The sequence below is a fragment of the Rattus norvegicus genome, chromosome 19 (genome assembly GCF_021556685.1).
Source record: "Rattus norvegicus strain SHRSP/BbbUtx chromosome 19, alternate assembly SHRSP_T2T, whole genome shotgun sequence".
Classification (NCBI taxonomy): domain Eukaryota; kingdom Metazoa; phylum Chordata; class Mammalia; order Rodentia; family Muridae; genus Rattus; species Rattus norvegicus.
Window position 1 is genome coordinate 63,196,321 of NC_141552.1, and position 18,068 is coordinate 63,214,388.

At 52.4% G+C, this 18,068-nt stretch overlaps 1 protein-coding gene across 3 annotated transcripts in view; it reads left to right on the forward strand.

Moving 5' to 3' along the window:
• Crispld2 (cysteine-rich secretory protein LCCL domain containing 2) overlaps positions 1-18,068 on the forward strand; it is a 58,258-nt gene that overhangs the window by 18,752 nt on the left and 21,438 nt on the right. For all 3 annotated transcript variants that reach the window (XM_087593847.1, XM_087593848.1, NM_138518.2), the window contains 10 exons: positions 637-755; positions 2,568-2,700; positions 2,978-3,093; positions 5,437-5,537; positions 10,068-10,211; positions 12,511-12,571; positions 15,564-15,630; positions 16,007-16,137; positions 16,979-17,022; positions 17,642-17,714. In XM_087593847.1, coding sequence (XP_087449973.1) covers positions 637-755; positions 2,568-2,700; positions 2,978-3,093; positions 5,437-5,537; positions 10,068-10,211; positions 12,511-12,571; positions 15,564-15,630; positions 16,007-16,137; positions 16,979-17,022; positions 17,642-17,714 — 989 coding nt within the window. The remainder of the gene's footprint in view (positions 1-636; positions 756-2,567; positions 2,701-2,977; positions 3,094-5,436; positions 5,538-10,067; positions 10,212-12,510; positions 12,572-15,563; positions 15,631-16,006; positions 16,138-16,978; positions 17,023-17,641; positions 17,715-18,068) is intronic.

The following is an 18,068-nucleotide window of genomic DNA, read 5'->3' on the forward strand; positions in this document are numbered from 1 at the left end:
CCTGGGTGGTCCCCTCTTTTAAGCTGCTTTGTCATGCCTGGCCTTTGCCAGAGAGGCCAGTTCTCCTGAGTTCTTGCTACAAGCTGTTTGGGGTAGTCAGGTGAAATGGCCATTGTCCCTGAGTTCCAGCATGGAAATGTCCCCCTTAGCTTTCCAGAATTGAGATGAGGGTTGGGGGAAGGATAAAACTGATACACACCACAGGGCCACTCCTTGCCCCTGGCCTAGAACCTCTACCTCAGTAGATTTTCCAGAGCTGGTTCTAGACTATCTGGGTATGAGACTCTGGGCCTCTGGCCTGGCGTCTCAAAGCCTCGGCTCTCTATTCTATAAAATGAAATAAGAGAGCACTATCCAGGAATGATGCAGGAGGGCGGGGGAGAGACTTGGGTGTATCCAAGGCTCGCCCTGGGGCTGTGGGTACTCTTGGCCTGTAAGCGCAGCCTGTGAGTGACCAGGCTCTCACGTGGCCTCTGGGTGTCTGACTGCTGTCATTTGACAATCCCTCAACCACCCAGTTGTGCCCTCACCGGGGCTCCTCACAGGTGAGAGTTACAGTCTGCGCTCTGACAGTCCTGGGGCTGGGCTTTCTGCTTCGTCCTCCTGACGGTCTGCTGCTGTCTCTCTCCCCTACAGACCTGGGATGAGGAGCTGGAGAGGTCGGCAGCCGCGTGGGCACAGAGGTGCCTGTGGGAGCATGGGCCCGCCAGCCTTCTCGTGTCCATCGGGCAGAACCTGGCTGTGCACTGGGGCAGGTAAGAGCGGCGGCACCTGACCTGGGGCTGCAGCATTCTCATGTTTAAGGGTGAGCTGGCTGTGGCCCCAGAGGGCTCGTCATTCTTGTGTGTCATCAAGGTGTTAGGTGGTAGGGTACATGCCTGATAGATGGGAGGCTCTGGGTTCTATACCCAGCACAACAGACAAACAAACAAACAGACAGACAAACCACCTAATGGGGCAATCTGCAGCCTTGACAGGCATAGCTCCTCATTTCAAGCCTACTGCTTGGCTAAGCACCAGGTTTTACAAAATTCCAGCTACAGCCTAGACTGCACCCTACCCTGGCCCCTGCTGGCTCCCCTTTTCCTTCTATTGGTCCCCTTCCTTCTAGCATAGTGGCGTGTAGCAAGCATAGCATTCCTTGTGTGAAGATGTCTTAACAGACCCACGTGCAGCCTTTCTGTCCCTGTGGCTTTGGTTTGGTGCTTGGTTCTATTCTGAAGTCCTCTGGTCACCCTCCGGGGGTGCTGGGACAGGGATCAGGTCAGAGGCTTAGACTGTCCCCACTTTGATGGGTAGGATTCTCCCCTAAGGCATGCTGGTATGTGTACAGTATCCTAGGAGTGACAGGCAGGCCCCTTTCTGCCCCAGCTCCTGATGGCACATGCCTCTGAGGGGCTGACCAGGGTGGGAGGCTATGTCCCAGGACTTGCTGACCACAGTTGTTGGTGCTGGTCCCAGCTGGTAATTGTTACAAGACCTCAAACTGCCTGGCTGGCCACAATGCTGTCACGAAGGGTCGCTTAGCCTGAAACATTCTCTACAAACCGCCCCGTTTACTCTTGCCGTGGGTGCACTGACAAGTTCTTGTTTTTCTTCCTGACTGAAACAAAATAGGACAGTGAGTGCATAGTGGCTCGAACCTGGGACCCCAGCACTCAGGATGGGGAGGCAAGGGAATTGTGAGTTCAAGGCTATCCTGGGGCAATGGCTGCAGATCAATGGTCCTACCACAGTGTCAGAGCTGTGTGTCACTCCTCATCCACTTAATGTCTGTAATATATGTCTGTCCTTCATCCCTCTGTCTTCTTGCAAAGTCCTTCTACTTGTCCTTGACCCGATTGAGTCTCTCTCCTCTCTCTTTCTCTCTTGGCACTGATTGATTCTCTCTGTGTCTCTCTGTCTCTGTGTCTCTGTCTCTCTCTGTCTCTCTCTTGCCCTCTCTCACTCTTTCTCTCCCTCTCTTGGCCCTGATTGATTCTCTGTCACCCTCACTCCTTCTCTCTCCTCTGTTGTGTGTGTGTGTGTGTATGTGGTGTGTGTGTGTATGTGGTGTGTGTGTGGTTGTGTGTGTGTGTGTATGTGTGTGTGTGTGTATGTGGTGTGTGTGTGGTTGTGTGTGTCTGTATGGGGCGCCCCCTACGTGTAAATATCACTGCCCAGCCTCACCCACCCCTCTTTTCACTTTTTGTCTTGAGTCAAGTTCTCACACAGTTGTCTAGTGAATTCACTCTGCAGCCCAGGCTGGCTTTGAACTTGACATCCCCCTGCGTTAACCTTCCGGAATGGCTGAGATGACAGGCCTGCCACCCTCCCCAATCCTGCGAGCATTCACATCTTGAATCAAGGTGGCCTTGGCTTCTTGAGTTGCTTGTATTTCTCCTGTTGTGCGTGAAAATGGATACATAATTTAGGCGACAGAAGTCAACGTCTCCTACATACACATGCACGCATGCACGCTCTCGGAGGCTTGGAGGCCACCCAAAATGGGGTGTTTCAGGCAGGTGCTGGCATGACACTGGGAGCCTGGCCTGATCTGTGACCCACTGCCACTTCTGTCCGTACAGGTACCGCTCTCCTGGGTTCCACGTGCAGTCGTGGTATGACGAGGTGAAGGATTACACCTACCCGTACCCCCACGAGTGCAACCCATGGTGCCCCGAGCGCTGCTCAGGAGCCATGTGCACCCACTACACACAGGTAATGTGGAGCTGAATTCTACTCAGCCCATGCCCCAGCCCCGGGGACTGTGTTTGAAAATGTGAGCACACGAGGCCTTTGTCTCAGAGCACACTGGTCGGGTCCCACACGGAGGAGAGACTTGGGGTAGGCTCTGGAAACGTCTGTGACAGTTTTACGCTGCTGAGGCTTTTCACAGTTGTGTGCATATAGCTCGTTTTTTAAAAAAAAGACCTACAGACTCCCAGGCGGGTTGCCCCGGGGGGCACTGAGCTACAACATGGTGCTGTCATTTCAGATGGTTTGGGCCACCACCAACAAGATTGGCTGTGCTGTGCACACCTGTCGGAGCATGAGCGTCTGGGGAGACATCTGGGAGAACGCCGTGTATCTCGTCTGCAATTATTCTCCAAAGTAAGACCATGCTGTCTCGGCCACACAAGCCAGCCTGGGACATGCTAGTTAGTCACACGGAGGGTGGGAGTGGGGGGAGGAGGAATGAGCTAAAACTGGTCTCAAGGGCGAAGTCTTAGTTACCTCACTAACAAAGAGTCTAGAAATGGCTGCTTCGAGGTGAGCAAACGGCCTAGAGAGTCAGCAACAACTTGGGTCTCCTTAAGGTCCTCATGGCCCCAAGGTGGCTGCTGAGTTCCAGCACTTTGTCTTCACATCCAGTTCCACTTAACATAGTAGAATTGTAGGAATGAGTTGTCTCCTCTGGCATTGCCCCACAAAATGTCGTTGGCCAGAACTAGATCAGTCATGGATGGAGGGGGCTGGATACCACAATTGCTCCCATTGGTTTTCTGAGTCATCTCCTAAGACCGCTTGTACAAGCAAGGATAGCAGTAGTTGTCTGGCAGAAGGGAGAAGCAGAGTGGAGAATGGGGTGAGCAGGGAGAGAGTGGGAAGAGAGGAGGGGAACAGAGGAGAGAGAGAGAGAGAGAGAGAGAGAGAGAGAGAGAGAGAGAACACATTACCAGTGCTGTTTTCTCTGAAATGGAGCCACAGGTTGAGCCCTCTAATCAGAAACAACTCTTAGGGCCAGTGAGATGGCTCAGCAGGTAAAGGGGATTGCCTCCAAATCAGATGACCTGAGTTCGATTCCCAGGACCTACATAGCAGGAAGAAAAGGCCAACTCCCACATGCATACACATTAAATAAATAAACGCAAAAGGATTTTTTTAAACAGAAATAAAAGCTTCCCCCTCCCCATTGCTATTCTCTCCCCGTTCTTGGTAAAGGCACCTCAGCATCACGGTCTTCTGTTAGACCAGCCTAGGACCTATATATAGTGACTTCAGGCTAGGGCCTAATGGCAGACACTTGCTGATGCCCTGTGTGGGAGAGTAGAAATCTAGAATGAAGGTGCAGAGGCATTGATTCTAGGGAAATGTCCCCTGACTTGCAGTCACCCATCTTCCTTCTGCGTGCGCACATGGCTATGGAAGAGGTCAGAAAGTGAGCATGTGCTTTGGGACTCTCTCATGAGGGTACTGGTCCTACTGGAGCAGGACCCCCCACCCCCGCTCTCTGGATTGCATTAACATGGCTTTCCTAAAGACCCATACTGAGGTGCGGTCACAGGGGAGGCTGCTTCCATTGTGAAGGGGGGCGGGCACTGCCTGTGAGACCCATCCACGGTCAGTGTGTTTGCTAGATATTTTTGACTGCTGTATAGTATTCCACAATTCCCATGCCCTTTCCTTTCAAGAGGCATTCCTAGGCTCTTAGCCCCTCTGGACACCATCATGGAACCAGGGAGGGGATGATGTGCAAGAGGCTGGGAATGGAGCAAGATGTGCCTGGCTCTTGTCCCTACGGCCTCATGTGTGTAGACAGTGCCATCCGTGGGCTAGTCCAAGGTTTGGGAGCCTAGCCATCTGCTGTCTAGCTAGAAAGGCCTGCCAGCTCGGGGAACGCTAATCTCTTATGGGGAAGCCTGGAGGCGTGACCCTGTCTTTAAGGAAACAGAGTCCAGTGTGCTGAGGAGAACTTGGTTTGAGGAGCAGGACAAAACACCTGTGGGCAAGAAGACCACCATGCTCTCCCATGAACAGTTGGGGGTATTTCAGTCTATGCCTGATGTCCCACTGACATTCACCTCAGTGCCCCGCACTGTGGGTCCCTAGCCCAGATATTTGAGGGGTTAGAACTGTGGGGTCCACAGCCACGTCCAGAGATTGTCCCAGCTGCCCAGGTGGGTCTATAGAGAGGAGGGTGTACTGTGACAGTGTGGAGGAGGAAGCAAGACCCCTCCCCCCAACAGGAACCCCCCTCTCTCCCTGGTTCAGGGTTGCCTCTCTCCCATTTAGCCGGTGGAGTGAGCCACGGGGTACACAGAGGTGTCTGTGCCTTATCTTGTCAGCTCTAGTGGGAGCTCCTGCCTCTCTAGAAAGCCACCACAGGCCACCCTGGTGGGCTTCTTTGTTTTATAGATACTATCGTGATCACTGACCGCGGGTTGCCCACTAAATGAATAATGAGCCAAAGCCCAGGGCTGGGGACACTGGCTGAGGTTACTTAGATGGGTCTGGGGCCGCATATGTCACCCAGGAGCCATTCCTTACACAGTGCTCAGTGACCGGCTCTCATCATAGTACCCAGAACTCCCTGGCTGACTGGTACTGGAGTGGGAGGTCAAGCTGCTGCGTTTCCCTTACCCAGACTTATAGGGGACCCTGTTTATGGTTCCCCTGGTGGAATCCTGGCCCTAAAAGATGACTTCCTTCATGGTGTTTCTGTTCTGTCTCCAGGGGAAACTGGATTGGTGAGGCTCCCTACAAACATGGCCGCCCCTGCTCTGAGTGTCCGTCCAGCTATGGAGGTGGCTGTCGGAACAACCTGTGTTACCGAGGTAGGTGGCTCGAGGGCCACAGCCCTGCTGTGGAAATGAAGTCAGATCCAAACTCAGCCCTGCAGCCACCCCTGCCCCCTCAACCCTCTGCACTCACCCCTGCCCCCTGTAGACACCACTGTCCTGAGATCCCCTCACAGGCAGCTCCTTGGCCTGGTCCCAGTGGACAGTGGATATGGCCTTGACTTGAACCCCTCTCCCCCTTTCCTTAGCACCCACAATCTGCTTAAAACAGATGGTTGTAAGTGGGCAGCCGTAGCTCACAAATGTCATCCTAGCACTTGGGTGGTCGAGGCAGGAGGATTGCCTTGAATTAGAGAGCAGCAAAGGCTGCATATCAAGCCTCTGTTTCATTCCCTGAACAAAACGTGCACAAAAAGCTGAGGTGATTAAACATGAAACTCAAAGCAATCAGTGCCCAGGCCACAGGCACTGGAACCCTTGTCCTGAACATGGCTTTCTGACTGCTCTCAGGGCTGCGTGGGTCTGGGGCAGCTGGGACACAGGGGAGCCCACAAGCATGACTCTGTCAGCTCACACTGGGCTGCTTAGAAAGCATCCGTTTTTCCTTCCCAAGGTAAACACCTCACATTCTCAACCCTAACTCGCCCTTTATTCTCCGGGCTCTCAGAAGTCGTGTCTCAGAAGAGGGCTTGAGATCACAAGCCGGCCAGAAGGCTGTGGCTGAGATTTCTATCTGTGTAGTTCTAACAGCCGGCCTGGGCTGACAGGGTAGGGAGGGAGTGGGCTCTCCTGCAGGGGAAGGTGCTCATGCAGTGGTGACCCTCTTGTCTGTACTGTCCCTGAGACGGACATGGGGTCAGTGTGTTGGACCCTGGAATGTGGAAGAACAGAGGTCGTAGTTCACAGTAGGCCCTCTGCCACTCCAGCTGATGAGAAGGGCACCGCCGGAGGTCCGGGATGGAAACAGGAACAGTTTAGACCCTGCTCACAGGCTATCCCATGCCTGCCTTGTGCCGAGTCCCTGTGACAGCTCTTCCCTGGAGACAAGTCTTATCTCCGTCTTCACACAGTCTCTGGATGTCAGACAGGGGTGCACCTGCCACCTGCATGTTCCCAGAGCCCCAGTCTCCTCAAGGACCTGGTTGTCTTGTTATGACAGCTGCTGGTGCGCTCCAGGGCACGAGGGGTGGTGGTGTGTGTGTGCAGGTGTGCCCTGCGTGCCAGTGAATAGAGATCCTCACCTCCACAGAGGCCTCTTTCAAGCAGCCAGAGCACACCGAGGCCCCAGACACTGGCTTACCCATCCCACGGTGCCCGTGGACTTATTCCTTTATTTGTGCTGGAAAACACCCAACTCTGTTTGGCAGGCGCTATGGTTTTCTCAGCTAGCCATGCAGAAAACCTCCCCTAACTTAGCTTATCTGCATAAGCCACTAAATAAGGGTGTTGCCGTGGCACCCTTAAGGCCGTGACCTATAATGGGGACACAGGGATTTGAGGATCAGGATAGAACTTTCCTTCTATCCGGCACCTCCCGTGGGGGGATATCAGGCTGGGGAGGAGCCCAGCACCGTGTGCAGCTACACCCAGCCCTGTGAGCTTAGATGGGGCCTTCACATTTCCTCTACCTCTCTGAGCTTCAGCGTCTCCATGTGTGCAGTGGCTGCCCCGTCTCTCCTAGCAGAAAGATGAGTTGTGAGAGGGCCTGAAGGCGCAGTTGTCACCACACTCAGAGCTAGGGGGACCCGGAGGGAGCGTACTGCATGTCGGATGTTGGGGAGTGAGTAGAGCCTGGTCTATGCAGGGATGGGCACCAGAAAGTGCCCAAGTCCCTTTGGGTCCCACACCCCTATGCATTCCACCACGGAAGGGATTGGGTATGTGATTCTCAGCTTTCCACTGAGTGGAAGTGACCACTAGAGACCAGGACCACTCGCCCTTCTTCTGAAGGAGCAGAGCGAGCCCCCCTCAGACCCTTCCAAACCAGATTTGGCTCAGGAAAGCTGGGCTTTTAAGTCATCAGGGCTTAAGGCCAGTGGAAGAAACCCAGCCCATGCCCAGACAGCCCGGCCGGTCAGTTAGGGGCCGGTGAATGCCTGCATTGATTAGATGGGCATCGGGGCTGCCTGGACAGCCCAGGGGCTCTGCCGAGGTTCAGTCCAGAACTGGTGCTACCATGCTTTGGGAGTCCCAGCCTTGGGAACCTTGGGCCTTGCTGCAAGGCATTCTTTTTCTCAGGGAGTGGGGGTTTGCATCACTTGGTCACTTTGGAGTTTGGTCAGCTTCTCCCAGGTATGAAACTGGAGCTCCCGGTAGCAAAGATGAAATTCCAGCCAGCCATAGGTGGGTTCCTTCATCTCTGCTTTCCCTGTCCCTTCTCCTCTCAGGCCAGGGCTAGCCTGGGATAAGTCAGTCCCCACCCACTTCCCAGTGCCCACCTAGAAAGACAGGGGTGCCTCACCTCTTATTGGCCTTTCATTTGGACACCTGCCTTGCTGGCAGGTGACATTGAGGCCCAGGCTGGTGCTCTTTGAAGACAGCCCTTGGGGATGATGAGCCTCTGTGGAATCAGACAGGCCCATGGGTGCTTCATTTTTCCTTCTTGAAATTGTCTTCGCCCAAACTCATCCACTGACAACAGTCTGACTCTCCCACTGGAGGCAGCATTTTCCTATGAAGCAGACTGCCAGCCTGGGGGGCACTCACCCCCCTCCCTCATCGGCCCGTGGGAGTGTTAATAAGCAAGGTTAAGGTGGGTGGGCTGAGCTTCAAAGGGGTGGTGTCCGGCAGGTTTACCTACTGGACATCAGGGAGTTTCTGGGCTTTCTCCTCTGAGGTGTGTGGAAGGACACTTCCTGACTCCCTTACAAACTCTTGTGGAGAACTGTGGTCCTCAGCGGGGCTGCCTGGGGGCTCACCATGGGTAAGGCGGCTCGGGAAGGCCAGCCCCACTCTCAGACTCTGCTTTGCTGGGTGTCATCCTGGTGTCCCGGCAGTCCACTTGCGGATGGGGCCACTTCCGTTGTCCTGAACAGGAGTGGGGAGATTAGTGAGCTGAGGCCCATGAACCGAAGTGCTTTAAAATGGGGGTCAGAGGTGGGTCATGGTAATGGAGAGGGGAGAGCACAGGATGCCCTTGAGCAGAAAACGATTGAGGGATTTCGGCCAACCAATCTGCAATCTTTGAAGCCACATTGGATAGTTCAGTGTACCAGATCTAATACCTTTTGAGACTGAATCCTGCTATGTAGTCCAGGTCGTACTTGAACTCACAATTCTCCTGCCTCGGCCTCTGGAGTATGAAAATTACAGGTCTGTGAGACATGCCCTGCCTTATAAGTTGAGAGAGAGAGACAGAGACAGAGACAGAGACAGAGACAGAGACAGAGACAAAGAGAGAGAGAATGAATATGTGTGTGTGTGTGTGTGTGTGTGTATTGGTTAGGGATTTTTTTTGTGGTGTTTTTCGTTCTGTCATCTTGACACAATCTAGTGTCTCCTGAGAAAAAGGAGCCTCGGCTGAGAAAAAACGTCTCTATTAGCCTGGCCATCTCCGGGGGCATTTTTTGACTAGGGGATGGCCCAGCCAATGTGGGTAGTAGTAGCAGCCCTGGACAGGAGGTCTTGGGTTGTACACGCAGGATGAGAAGTATGGAGAGCAAGGCAGTCAGCGCCGCTCCTTCATGGCCTCTGCTTCAGTTCCTGCCTCTTGGCTTCTGCTTTGGCTTCCTCACTGAACTGTATCCTGTGAGCTGAGTAAACCCTTCCCTCCCACCCTTGGTCCTGGTGGTTATCACATCAGATAAAAAAAGCCACCTAGGGTGTAGGGTCCCTTATGTAGCCTAGACAGTCAAGTTACTCACGATGTAGCCAGGCTGGCCTTGAACTTGAAGCAATCCTCCTGCTTCAGCTTCCCTTCACACCGAGATTAGAGGCATGAGTCACTGTGCCCAGCCAGGTCCAGTGTTAAGACAGCAAATTTCTGTGGCTGAGCCATGACTTAGGCCAGGTGAGTGGTCCCTGTCACTAGGGGTAGAAATAAGATGTGAGTCTTTGTGACATTGCCCCAACAAATCTAGGAAGCAGGGGACCTCAGAGAGAGCTTCAATTCTGGGGCTTTGGATAGGGATGGGGTGGGGGGAGATGGTTGTGTGGAAGAAGTGGGAAGAGTGAACATTCAGGTGTGGCTGCTGCACCCCACCCCACACAGGGCCGCTTCTCCAAGGTTCAGAGTAAACATGGACCCGAGCTGACTATTCTCAGGGCTGGTAGAATTCCACCGGGGTAGCCTGTCCCCAGCATAACCTCCTCTCTGCAGATGAAGCGACTCTTTGTGAAACCAAACCACACACACATTCGGTCTGTAAGGTGCTCTTTCCAAAGAGGATTTTAGGGATGGATCTAGTGGCTAAGGATCTCCCTTGATGGTAGGAGGCAGAGGCGAGTGGATCTCTGAGTTTGAGGCTAGCCTGGTCTACAGAGTAAGATCCTGTCTTAAAAACAAAACCAAACTGAAGGGAATTCTCATGAATCCAGCATGTTCTCTTTCTCCCTTACCACCGCCAGAAGAGCACTACCATCAGAAACCAGAGGTGGATGAGATGAACGAGGTGGAATCGCCCCCTGCTCCCGAGGAAACCCATGTCTGGGTTCAACCCAGGGTGGTCAAACCCTCAAAGACCAAGAAGACCCCAGTCGTCAACTTCATGAGTGAGTTGGTGTCTCAGTCTCTGGGGTGCCTGCCCCCAAGCCATCTTTCACAGGACTGGTGAAGAAGGGAAGCCGGGTACCCAGCAATGGGGAGAGAACGGGGCAGAGCTGGCTGGGTGCAACCCCAAGTCTTATTTGAAAACGATGCTTTTAAGTCACAGAAGTAAGCCTTAGGGGGGATGCTGGGCTGGCTCTTTTCTCCAGGCAGGGCATTTGTTTGTTTGTTTGTTTGTTTGATTGATTGATTAAGTGCAGAGTCTCAGGGCACCCAGACTCTTGAACTTGGTATGACCTTGAACTCTTCCTCCTTCTGCTTCCACATTCGCAGAACCTAGTTTAACGTGGTACTTACGACAGAACCCAGAGCTTCCTGCATGCTAGCCAGGCAAGCTACCCACTGAGCTACACTCCCCCGCCCCCAAGGCAGATATTTTAATGTTAGATTTCCCTGAGACTTTCAAAGGGACTCTGGGAGAAAGCTGGGGTTCTCTGGGATATACTAGCCACTCAGAAATCAGACCACAACACATCCAGGCTGGCTCTAGGATGGTCCACGTATCCTTTCCCAGGTTCTGTCTCTCTCGGATCCGCCCCTTCCTCCGCTCTGTAAGGCTTCATTTGCTCATCCATACAAGAAGGGTGACCATAGGGCTGTGACAGACTGACTGCAAAGATGGCTCATACAATGTGAGCGAACCACAGACAGAGGATGGCTCCCTGCTCTTTGAGACCAGTCCTTTGGTGGACATTGGGTATTTCCAGAGACTTCTGGAATTCTCGAAATGTAGACAGTTCCAAACTTACCTCCTATCCTCTCTACCCCTGGACATCTCACTTCCTAGGGCTTACTGCTTCCCTGCCCAGTGAAAGCTCGGCTGCCGTCTGGTTGGTATGTGGGCACTGGGTCGACAGCCACCTTGGCTGAGGGACTGGCTGGTGAGGTGCTTCTCACAGCAGGACCGCTGGTCGTGCTGAATGCCTGGGGTTCCCTGTCCCTCAACATGAGAGGGTACAACAGTGGTCTTTCCAGAGAGAGCTGTGTCCACTCTTCACAGACACCCCATGGTTCTTCCCCCAAACCCCCACATGAGGCTCTTTTGGCCTCCAAACATGTTGCCCAACCTACAGTGACTGCATAGCTGGTAGGAAGTATGCTGGTGCCCTCTTTGTCTCAACAGGGCCATTTTTTAAATAAAGATTTATTTATTTATTCCATGTATGTGAGTACACTGTCACTGTCAGACCAGAAGAGGGCATCGGATCCCATTACAGATGGTTGTGAGCCACCATGTGGTTGCTGGGAATTGAACTCAGGACCTCTGCAAGAGCAGTCTGTGCTCCTAACCACTAGATCACCTATACAACCCCCTCGGTGGTTTTTTTCTGAAGCGACACTGCTCCCAAGTCCCCAAGAAGTTCTTATAAAATAGAAGGCTGTGGGAATGGTTGGCCAAACCCATGTTGGTTGTAAGAGACACAATGAGGGTAAGGATAGCCAGGAGCCCTGTGTCCAGGCTGGAATGAAAGCTCTTGCAAACCCCTCTGCCTATACACTTAGCCTCTTACACCTAACCCTTGTAAATCCCAACCCTGTGTGTGTTAGCCTACCACAAGCCACGCCCCTTGCACAACCCACCCCTTTGTAAGCCTTACCTTCCCTGACCCAGGTGGGGCTGTGGGTACTGAATGTGTGTCAGGTGACATTCATGGTCATGTGATTTTTTTTTTTTAATTTAATGCTCACAAGAACCTTTTGAGATGGGCACTGCCCTCTGTCTGCCTCGCTTGAGGGTGGTAGTTAGATCAGAAAGCAACCCGTGCAATGCCTCTGTCTAAAGAGGCGAGTCTGGAGCTGGGCACGGTGATGGGAGTCTGACATCCCAGCATTCTGGAAGCTGAGGCAGGAGGATTTCAAGTGAATCCAGCCTGGCTAATAGTGAAAGCCAGTCTTAAAAATTACTAGAAGGTGCATGGTAGCTTGTGACTTTTATCCCAGCACTGGGGGAGGCGGAGGCAGGTGGATCTCTGATTTCCAGCACAGCCTGGTCTACAGAGTGAGTTAGAGGACAGGCGGAGCTACAAGGAGAAACTTTGTATCAAAAAGCAAACAAGCAAACAAAAAGGAAAAAGGAAGTGGAAATAAAGCAAGGGTCTGTTGTTCCAGCCGATGCTGTTCCAGGAGCTGCTGCTCTTGCTCTGGTGGTATGGATTCCGGAACGTTCCAGAATGTTCCTGGGGATGGGGGGAGGGGTCTTCTAACCCTCCTGGCCTCATAGTCCCATTCCCGTGTCTCTCCTAGCCCAAGTGGTCCACTGTGACACAAAGATGAAGGACTCATGCAAGGGATCCACATGTAACAGGTGAGGCCCGTGGGGCAGGGCTGGGCTAGCTGCCCTTGGGACTCTCCTGAGGCACATGCCAGTCACACGATCTGCTAGAGCCTTGCTTCCTACTCTGAGCCTCCTGGAAACATGGGGGCACACCAGACTGAGCTAGAAGCTTCCATGTGTACCATGTACTGATTAAATTGACTCCTCTGTCCCCCTAACTGTTACATCCTGCTATCCCTCAACTGTGACATCCACTGTCACCCCTGACCACTGCCTAAGACTGAGCACTTGAACGAATGATCTGCCTCTGTCACAAGTCACCTGAGTTTCTCAACTCTCACTCCTGGAGTACATGAGACATTGAGGTGGGACGCCCCCTATATTATGGGATGTTGAGCAACCTCCCAGACCTTGATCTCTACCAAATGCCAGTGGGGACAACCAAAACTGTCCCCAGGTGCTGGCCAGGGTACCCTAAAATAACTCTGCCGGGTACATGTCACTGCCAAGTGCTTTATCTCTGGTCCAGAGAGTGCTGCAGCCTGCATGGCCTCTGTGGAAGTCTGTCATGGGAGTGACACACCCGAAATCTCTTCTTAGAACCAGCGCATCTCAACCTGATGGGTGCTGACAGACCAGGCCTCACTTCAGTCTGTGGCGGGACCCATTGGGTGTGAAGCCTGCTCTGGTGGCTGGTTTTAAGCTCCCTGAGGCTTAAGCCCACAGCTTGAGGTCTCTGAGGATTTAACGGGGTTCCCTATCTAGGCAGAAGAGCATGGGCCCTGATCCCTGAGGGGTGGTACCCTCATCTGGGGCAGTGTTTAGAAGGTGCCACTCGAGGCCTCTGCCCAGGGAGACTGGCGCAGTCTGAGCCTGTCAAGAATTGAGCGAGTTATTTGAAACATCCAATGGAAGGAGAAGGTGGCTCTCCACATCACCCAGTGGCCCTGCATCCCAGCTTGTGGGAGAGCCCTTCACTCACACAGAAGTGACAGGAAACAGTAGCCAGGAAGTGGCTGTCCCAGGAGCACACCCACCAGGTGCCCTGCACAGCTATGGGAACCTCTGCAGAACTGTCCTGTGAGCGGAAACCACTGAGTGTCGGTGACATAAGCCAGATGTGGTGGAATGACCACACCTAAACCCAGGGCGACATTCGCTGTCTGCACTAGGTGAACTGGGTTTCGAGCAGGTGCTCCCGGATCACATCTTTGGAGAGCTCTAGGGCTGTCAAAAAGAGCTCTCGGCTCCCAAGATGTCACACACTTTCAGATGCCTCTTTCCAGGCAGCCAGAGGCCAAGGGTCTGTTTATAGAGGTTTCAGAGTCCTCCAGTCAGCCAGGGCGACTCAAACCCAACCACAACCAATGGTAGCCCAGACTCACTATAGAAGTAACAGCCAGTGGGTTTCCTCACGACCCTCAACATTGAAAGGGATTTCTTTTTTTTTTCTTTTCTTTTCTTTTTTTTTTTTTTTTTTTTTTGGTTCTTTTTTTTGGAGCTGGGGACCGAACCCAGGGCCTTGCGCTTCCTAGGTAAGCGCTCTACCACTGAGCTAAATCCCCAGCCCCTGAAAGGGATTTCTATTCAGTATTTAATTTAGAAAACAACAATCCATAAAGAAAAAAAAAACATCAAGCACCCCGGAGCCTCATCGGCTTGACATGTGATCCCCCTTCTTTATCTGTGGGACTGAGGCTAGGCCTGTTCCTGGGCTCATGATGATTCTCCAGACACCATCAGTGCTCCTCAGGCCCTTTCTTTACAGTAGCTACAAAACAAGCTGACGTAAGGTGACACAACACTACACTTGGCTGTTCCTTTGTCACCTGCTGCCCTTTGCCTAGTCCTTCCAAGTCTCAGTACACTTGAGGTGCAGTTGGGGGGTAACTTGCTGACTTTTTCCTAGGCCCGTACATATTTAGAAGGGAAGTTGGAGGGTCTGTGGCACGGACTTGAAGACTTTCTTATTGGCTAGTTTTCCATCCGTGGTGAACAGGGGGATGATCGTTACTATGTTGACCTCAAAAAATAACAACAGTAACAAACGCTGGTCCAGGGAGATGGCTCAGTGCAGGTGAAGGCTTGTTGTGCAAGTCTGAGAAGTAGAGTTTGGGTCCCTAGCATCCTAGTAAAAGCTGGTGAGGGTCTGTATCCCAGCACTGGAGGGGGGAAGCAGAAACAGGTGGGTCCCAAGGATTTACTGGTCAGTCTGCCTACCTAATCAGTGAACCCCAGGTTCAAAGAGAGACTTGTCTGAAAAAGGTAGGATATAAGGTGATCAAGGAAGATCTAACATCTAACACTACACACACACACACACACACACACACACACACACTACCACACTACACACATACATTACACACACTACGCACACACTACACACTACACACACACACTACACACACAGTACCACACTACACACACACACTACATACACACTACACACACACTATACACACATACTACACACACACTACAAACATACACTACAAACACACACTACAAACACACACTACACACTACACACACATACTACAAACACACACTACAAACACACACTACACACAACACACTACACACACACACACACACACACACACACACACACACACACTGGATAGTGTATACCTGGCATTCTAACACCGAGGAGACAGAAGCAGGAAGATTGTCACAAATTTGAAACCAGTTTCAACTACATAATTAGTTCCAGGTCACACTGGGCCACACAGTAAGGCTCAGTCTCTAAACAAACAAATGGGCTAGAGAGACGAATGGCTGCTGCTCTGTGTGAAGACCAGGGCTTAAATCCAGCACTCACATGAGTGGTTCCCAAACGCCTGTCTCTGCTTCTCCAAGGGATCTAATTAGCTCTTCTGCAGGCACCTCTACCCCTATGTGCACACAGAGAACACAGCGAGTGGAGTGTCACAGCAGTGAGGTCCATCGTCACTAGTGAGGAAGCACGGTGACGTCACTGGGCGACCTCACCAGCAAGCTTTTCTGTATTCATCCTCAGGTACCAGTGCCCAGCAGGCTGTCTGAACAACAAGGCGAAGGTCTTTGGCTCTCTGTTTTATGAAAGTGTAAGTGTGGCCGGTGTTTCTTTCCATCTCAAACAGAAAAGCCCACCAGGTAGCCTAAAGCCAGTGGGACTCAGAGAGAATGCCTGAACGGACCGATCTGAATGGACTCATGGCTCCAAAGCCACTGAAACCACTTCTGGGCACCGGGACTGAGAGTCTCTGCAGTCCTGGGGTCAGCGTGTGCAGCTGAAAGGACTTAAGCAGCTCGGACAAGCTCTTAAGCCATCCAGGAAAAGGATGTAGCTAAGGGCAGTGGGGAATAGTCTGTGGGGTGTGTTTCGGTCCAAGTTTTTGAGTTTTGGTTGGCCAGGGACAAGGGCCTCAGAGGGCTCTGGAAGAGGAACTCTACATTTGTGGTTTCTTTTCCATTCTGTAGTCTTCCAGTATATGTCGAGCTGCTATCCACTATGGTGTCATCGATGATCGAGGTGGCCTGGTGGATGTCACCAGGAATGGGATGGTACCCTTCTTTGTCAAATCTCAGAAAAATGGCTTGGAGTCCCTGAGGTACCTGTCCTGTGTGTATATAGTGTGTGTGTATAGTGTGGTAGTGTGTGTGCATGTGTGTTTTGGGAGGGTGATCTTCACTGTTTTCTTATTGTAGAAGTATGTTTGAGGGCTGGGAAGTTGGCTTGGTTGGTGAAGTGCTTGCCGTGCAAACACAGGGACCTGTGTCAAAAAGCCACGCTGGGACGTGTATTTGTAGTCCTGTCACTGGGGAGGCAGAGACAGGAGGATGCCCAGGACTCAGTGGCAGCCTAGCCTATTTGCTGAGTGCCAGGCAAGTAGGAGACCCTGTTCTCAACATCCTCCCCACAGCAATGTGGATGGTACCTGAGGCCGATCTCTGACCTTCACACATAGATGCAGGCTCATACCTGTACCCACAGCCGTGCCTTTCCCACCCCTGCGTACTACTGAGACTCCGGGAAGCATCTAAGAAATCAGGAAAACCAAAGACAGCTGGTGTCCCACAGTTGACACTCTCCCGTGAGCCACAGCTGATCCAGTCCAGGGTCGCCTAGGGTCGGTCCAGCCACCAGCCCTACTTCACCTTAGGCATTTAAAAACCTTTATTCTGGCTGAAGCAGGATCGCCATGAATTTGAGGCTTCCTGCACTTCAGTGAGTTTTAGCCCTACTAGAACGTCTACCAGGAGCCCCCTCACCCCATGTATTATTCTAAGAAGGGGTCTGAAGGCTTCCCTGAGCTGCTGATAACGAAAAGTCATGCTGCCCCACTCTAGCATATTCTAAGCTTCTTGGGTTCCCGTGTCTCAAGCAGGGCAGTGTAAGGCGTGTAGGCTGTCCGGAGCGTAGTGTGTACTGATCCATGTTTTCTTTTCTAGTAAATACAAGCCGTCTAGCTCCTTCACTGTGTCCAAAGTGAAAGGTAAGCAGGCCGGGCCCCGAGGGAGCCGAAAGATGTGTGGACCTGGGATTGCGAGGAGATAAATTCCCCTTCCTTGGTCCCTTGCTTTACAGTAACCATTTCAGCCTGAGGCACTGTTCCCAGAACGGCTCTGTCAGGGGCTCCTAAAGGCCACTTCTCGCCTTTAGTTTCTGCCATTGGTTTCTCAGCATACCGGGATTTGAATGTGTCTGTAAACGGCTGAGTCAGAGACACAGGATCATGGCGGCCACCTGAATACCACAGACATGGTCAGCGTCAGATCTTCTGTTTAAAGGCCTTGATGGGCGTAGTCACTGTCCTGCCAGGGAGACCCGAAACAGAAGCAGGAACCACTAGGGTCCCTCAGCTTCTCCGTGTGTAGACAAAAAATTGCACCCGGGATGGTCAAAGATGGCCGAGCAAGAGGCAGGTTTCAAAGGCAAGCATCAGCGTTCAAAGGGCAAGTGTGAGAGTCATGGAGAGACCAAGTGTGCAGACACCCTGGGCCGTGAAGCTGTCTGCACTCTGCTGGCTGTGAGTGTAGGCACACAGCCTGAACAGTCTGTCCACAGCCCTGTGAACTATGACCTGACATTTTCTCTTTCTCTCCTGTCCTCAGAGACGGCTGTGGACTGCCACACCACAGTTGCACAGCTATGCCCCTTCGAGAAGCCAGCCACCCACTGCCCGAGGTAAGGATTGAGACTTTTCTCCTGTGGTGTTGTCTTCTTGTGGGCCAGCCTGGGGTCTGGCTCTGTCTATGCCAGGCATGAGCAGAAGGCTCTGTGCTGAGCTGGACCCCAGCTAATCTGGAGACATCTAACTCCCACCTAAGTCTCCCTACCCGGATGAGCATATCATTACCCAGAATCCTCCACAGACACCAGAGCCTCAGTGGAGAGCTCGCGTGGCAGCTTCCCTACCCCAGCTTTGGGGAACGTAACAGGAAGCAAGCTTATCCTGTTGAGTTTGTCTTGTCAGAAAAGGGTTTCCTTGTCCTAGGGACCCGTTTCTAAAGTTCCCAAAGAGCCCCTGGGAAGGGGACA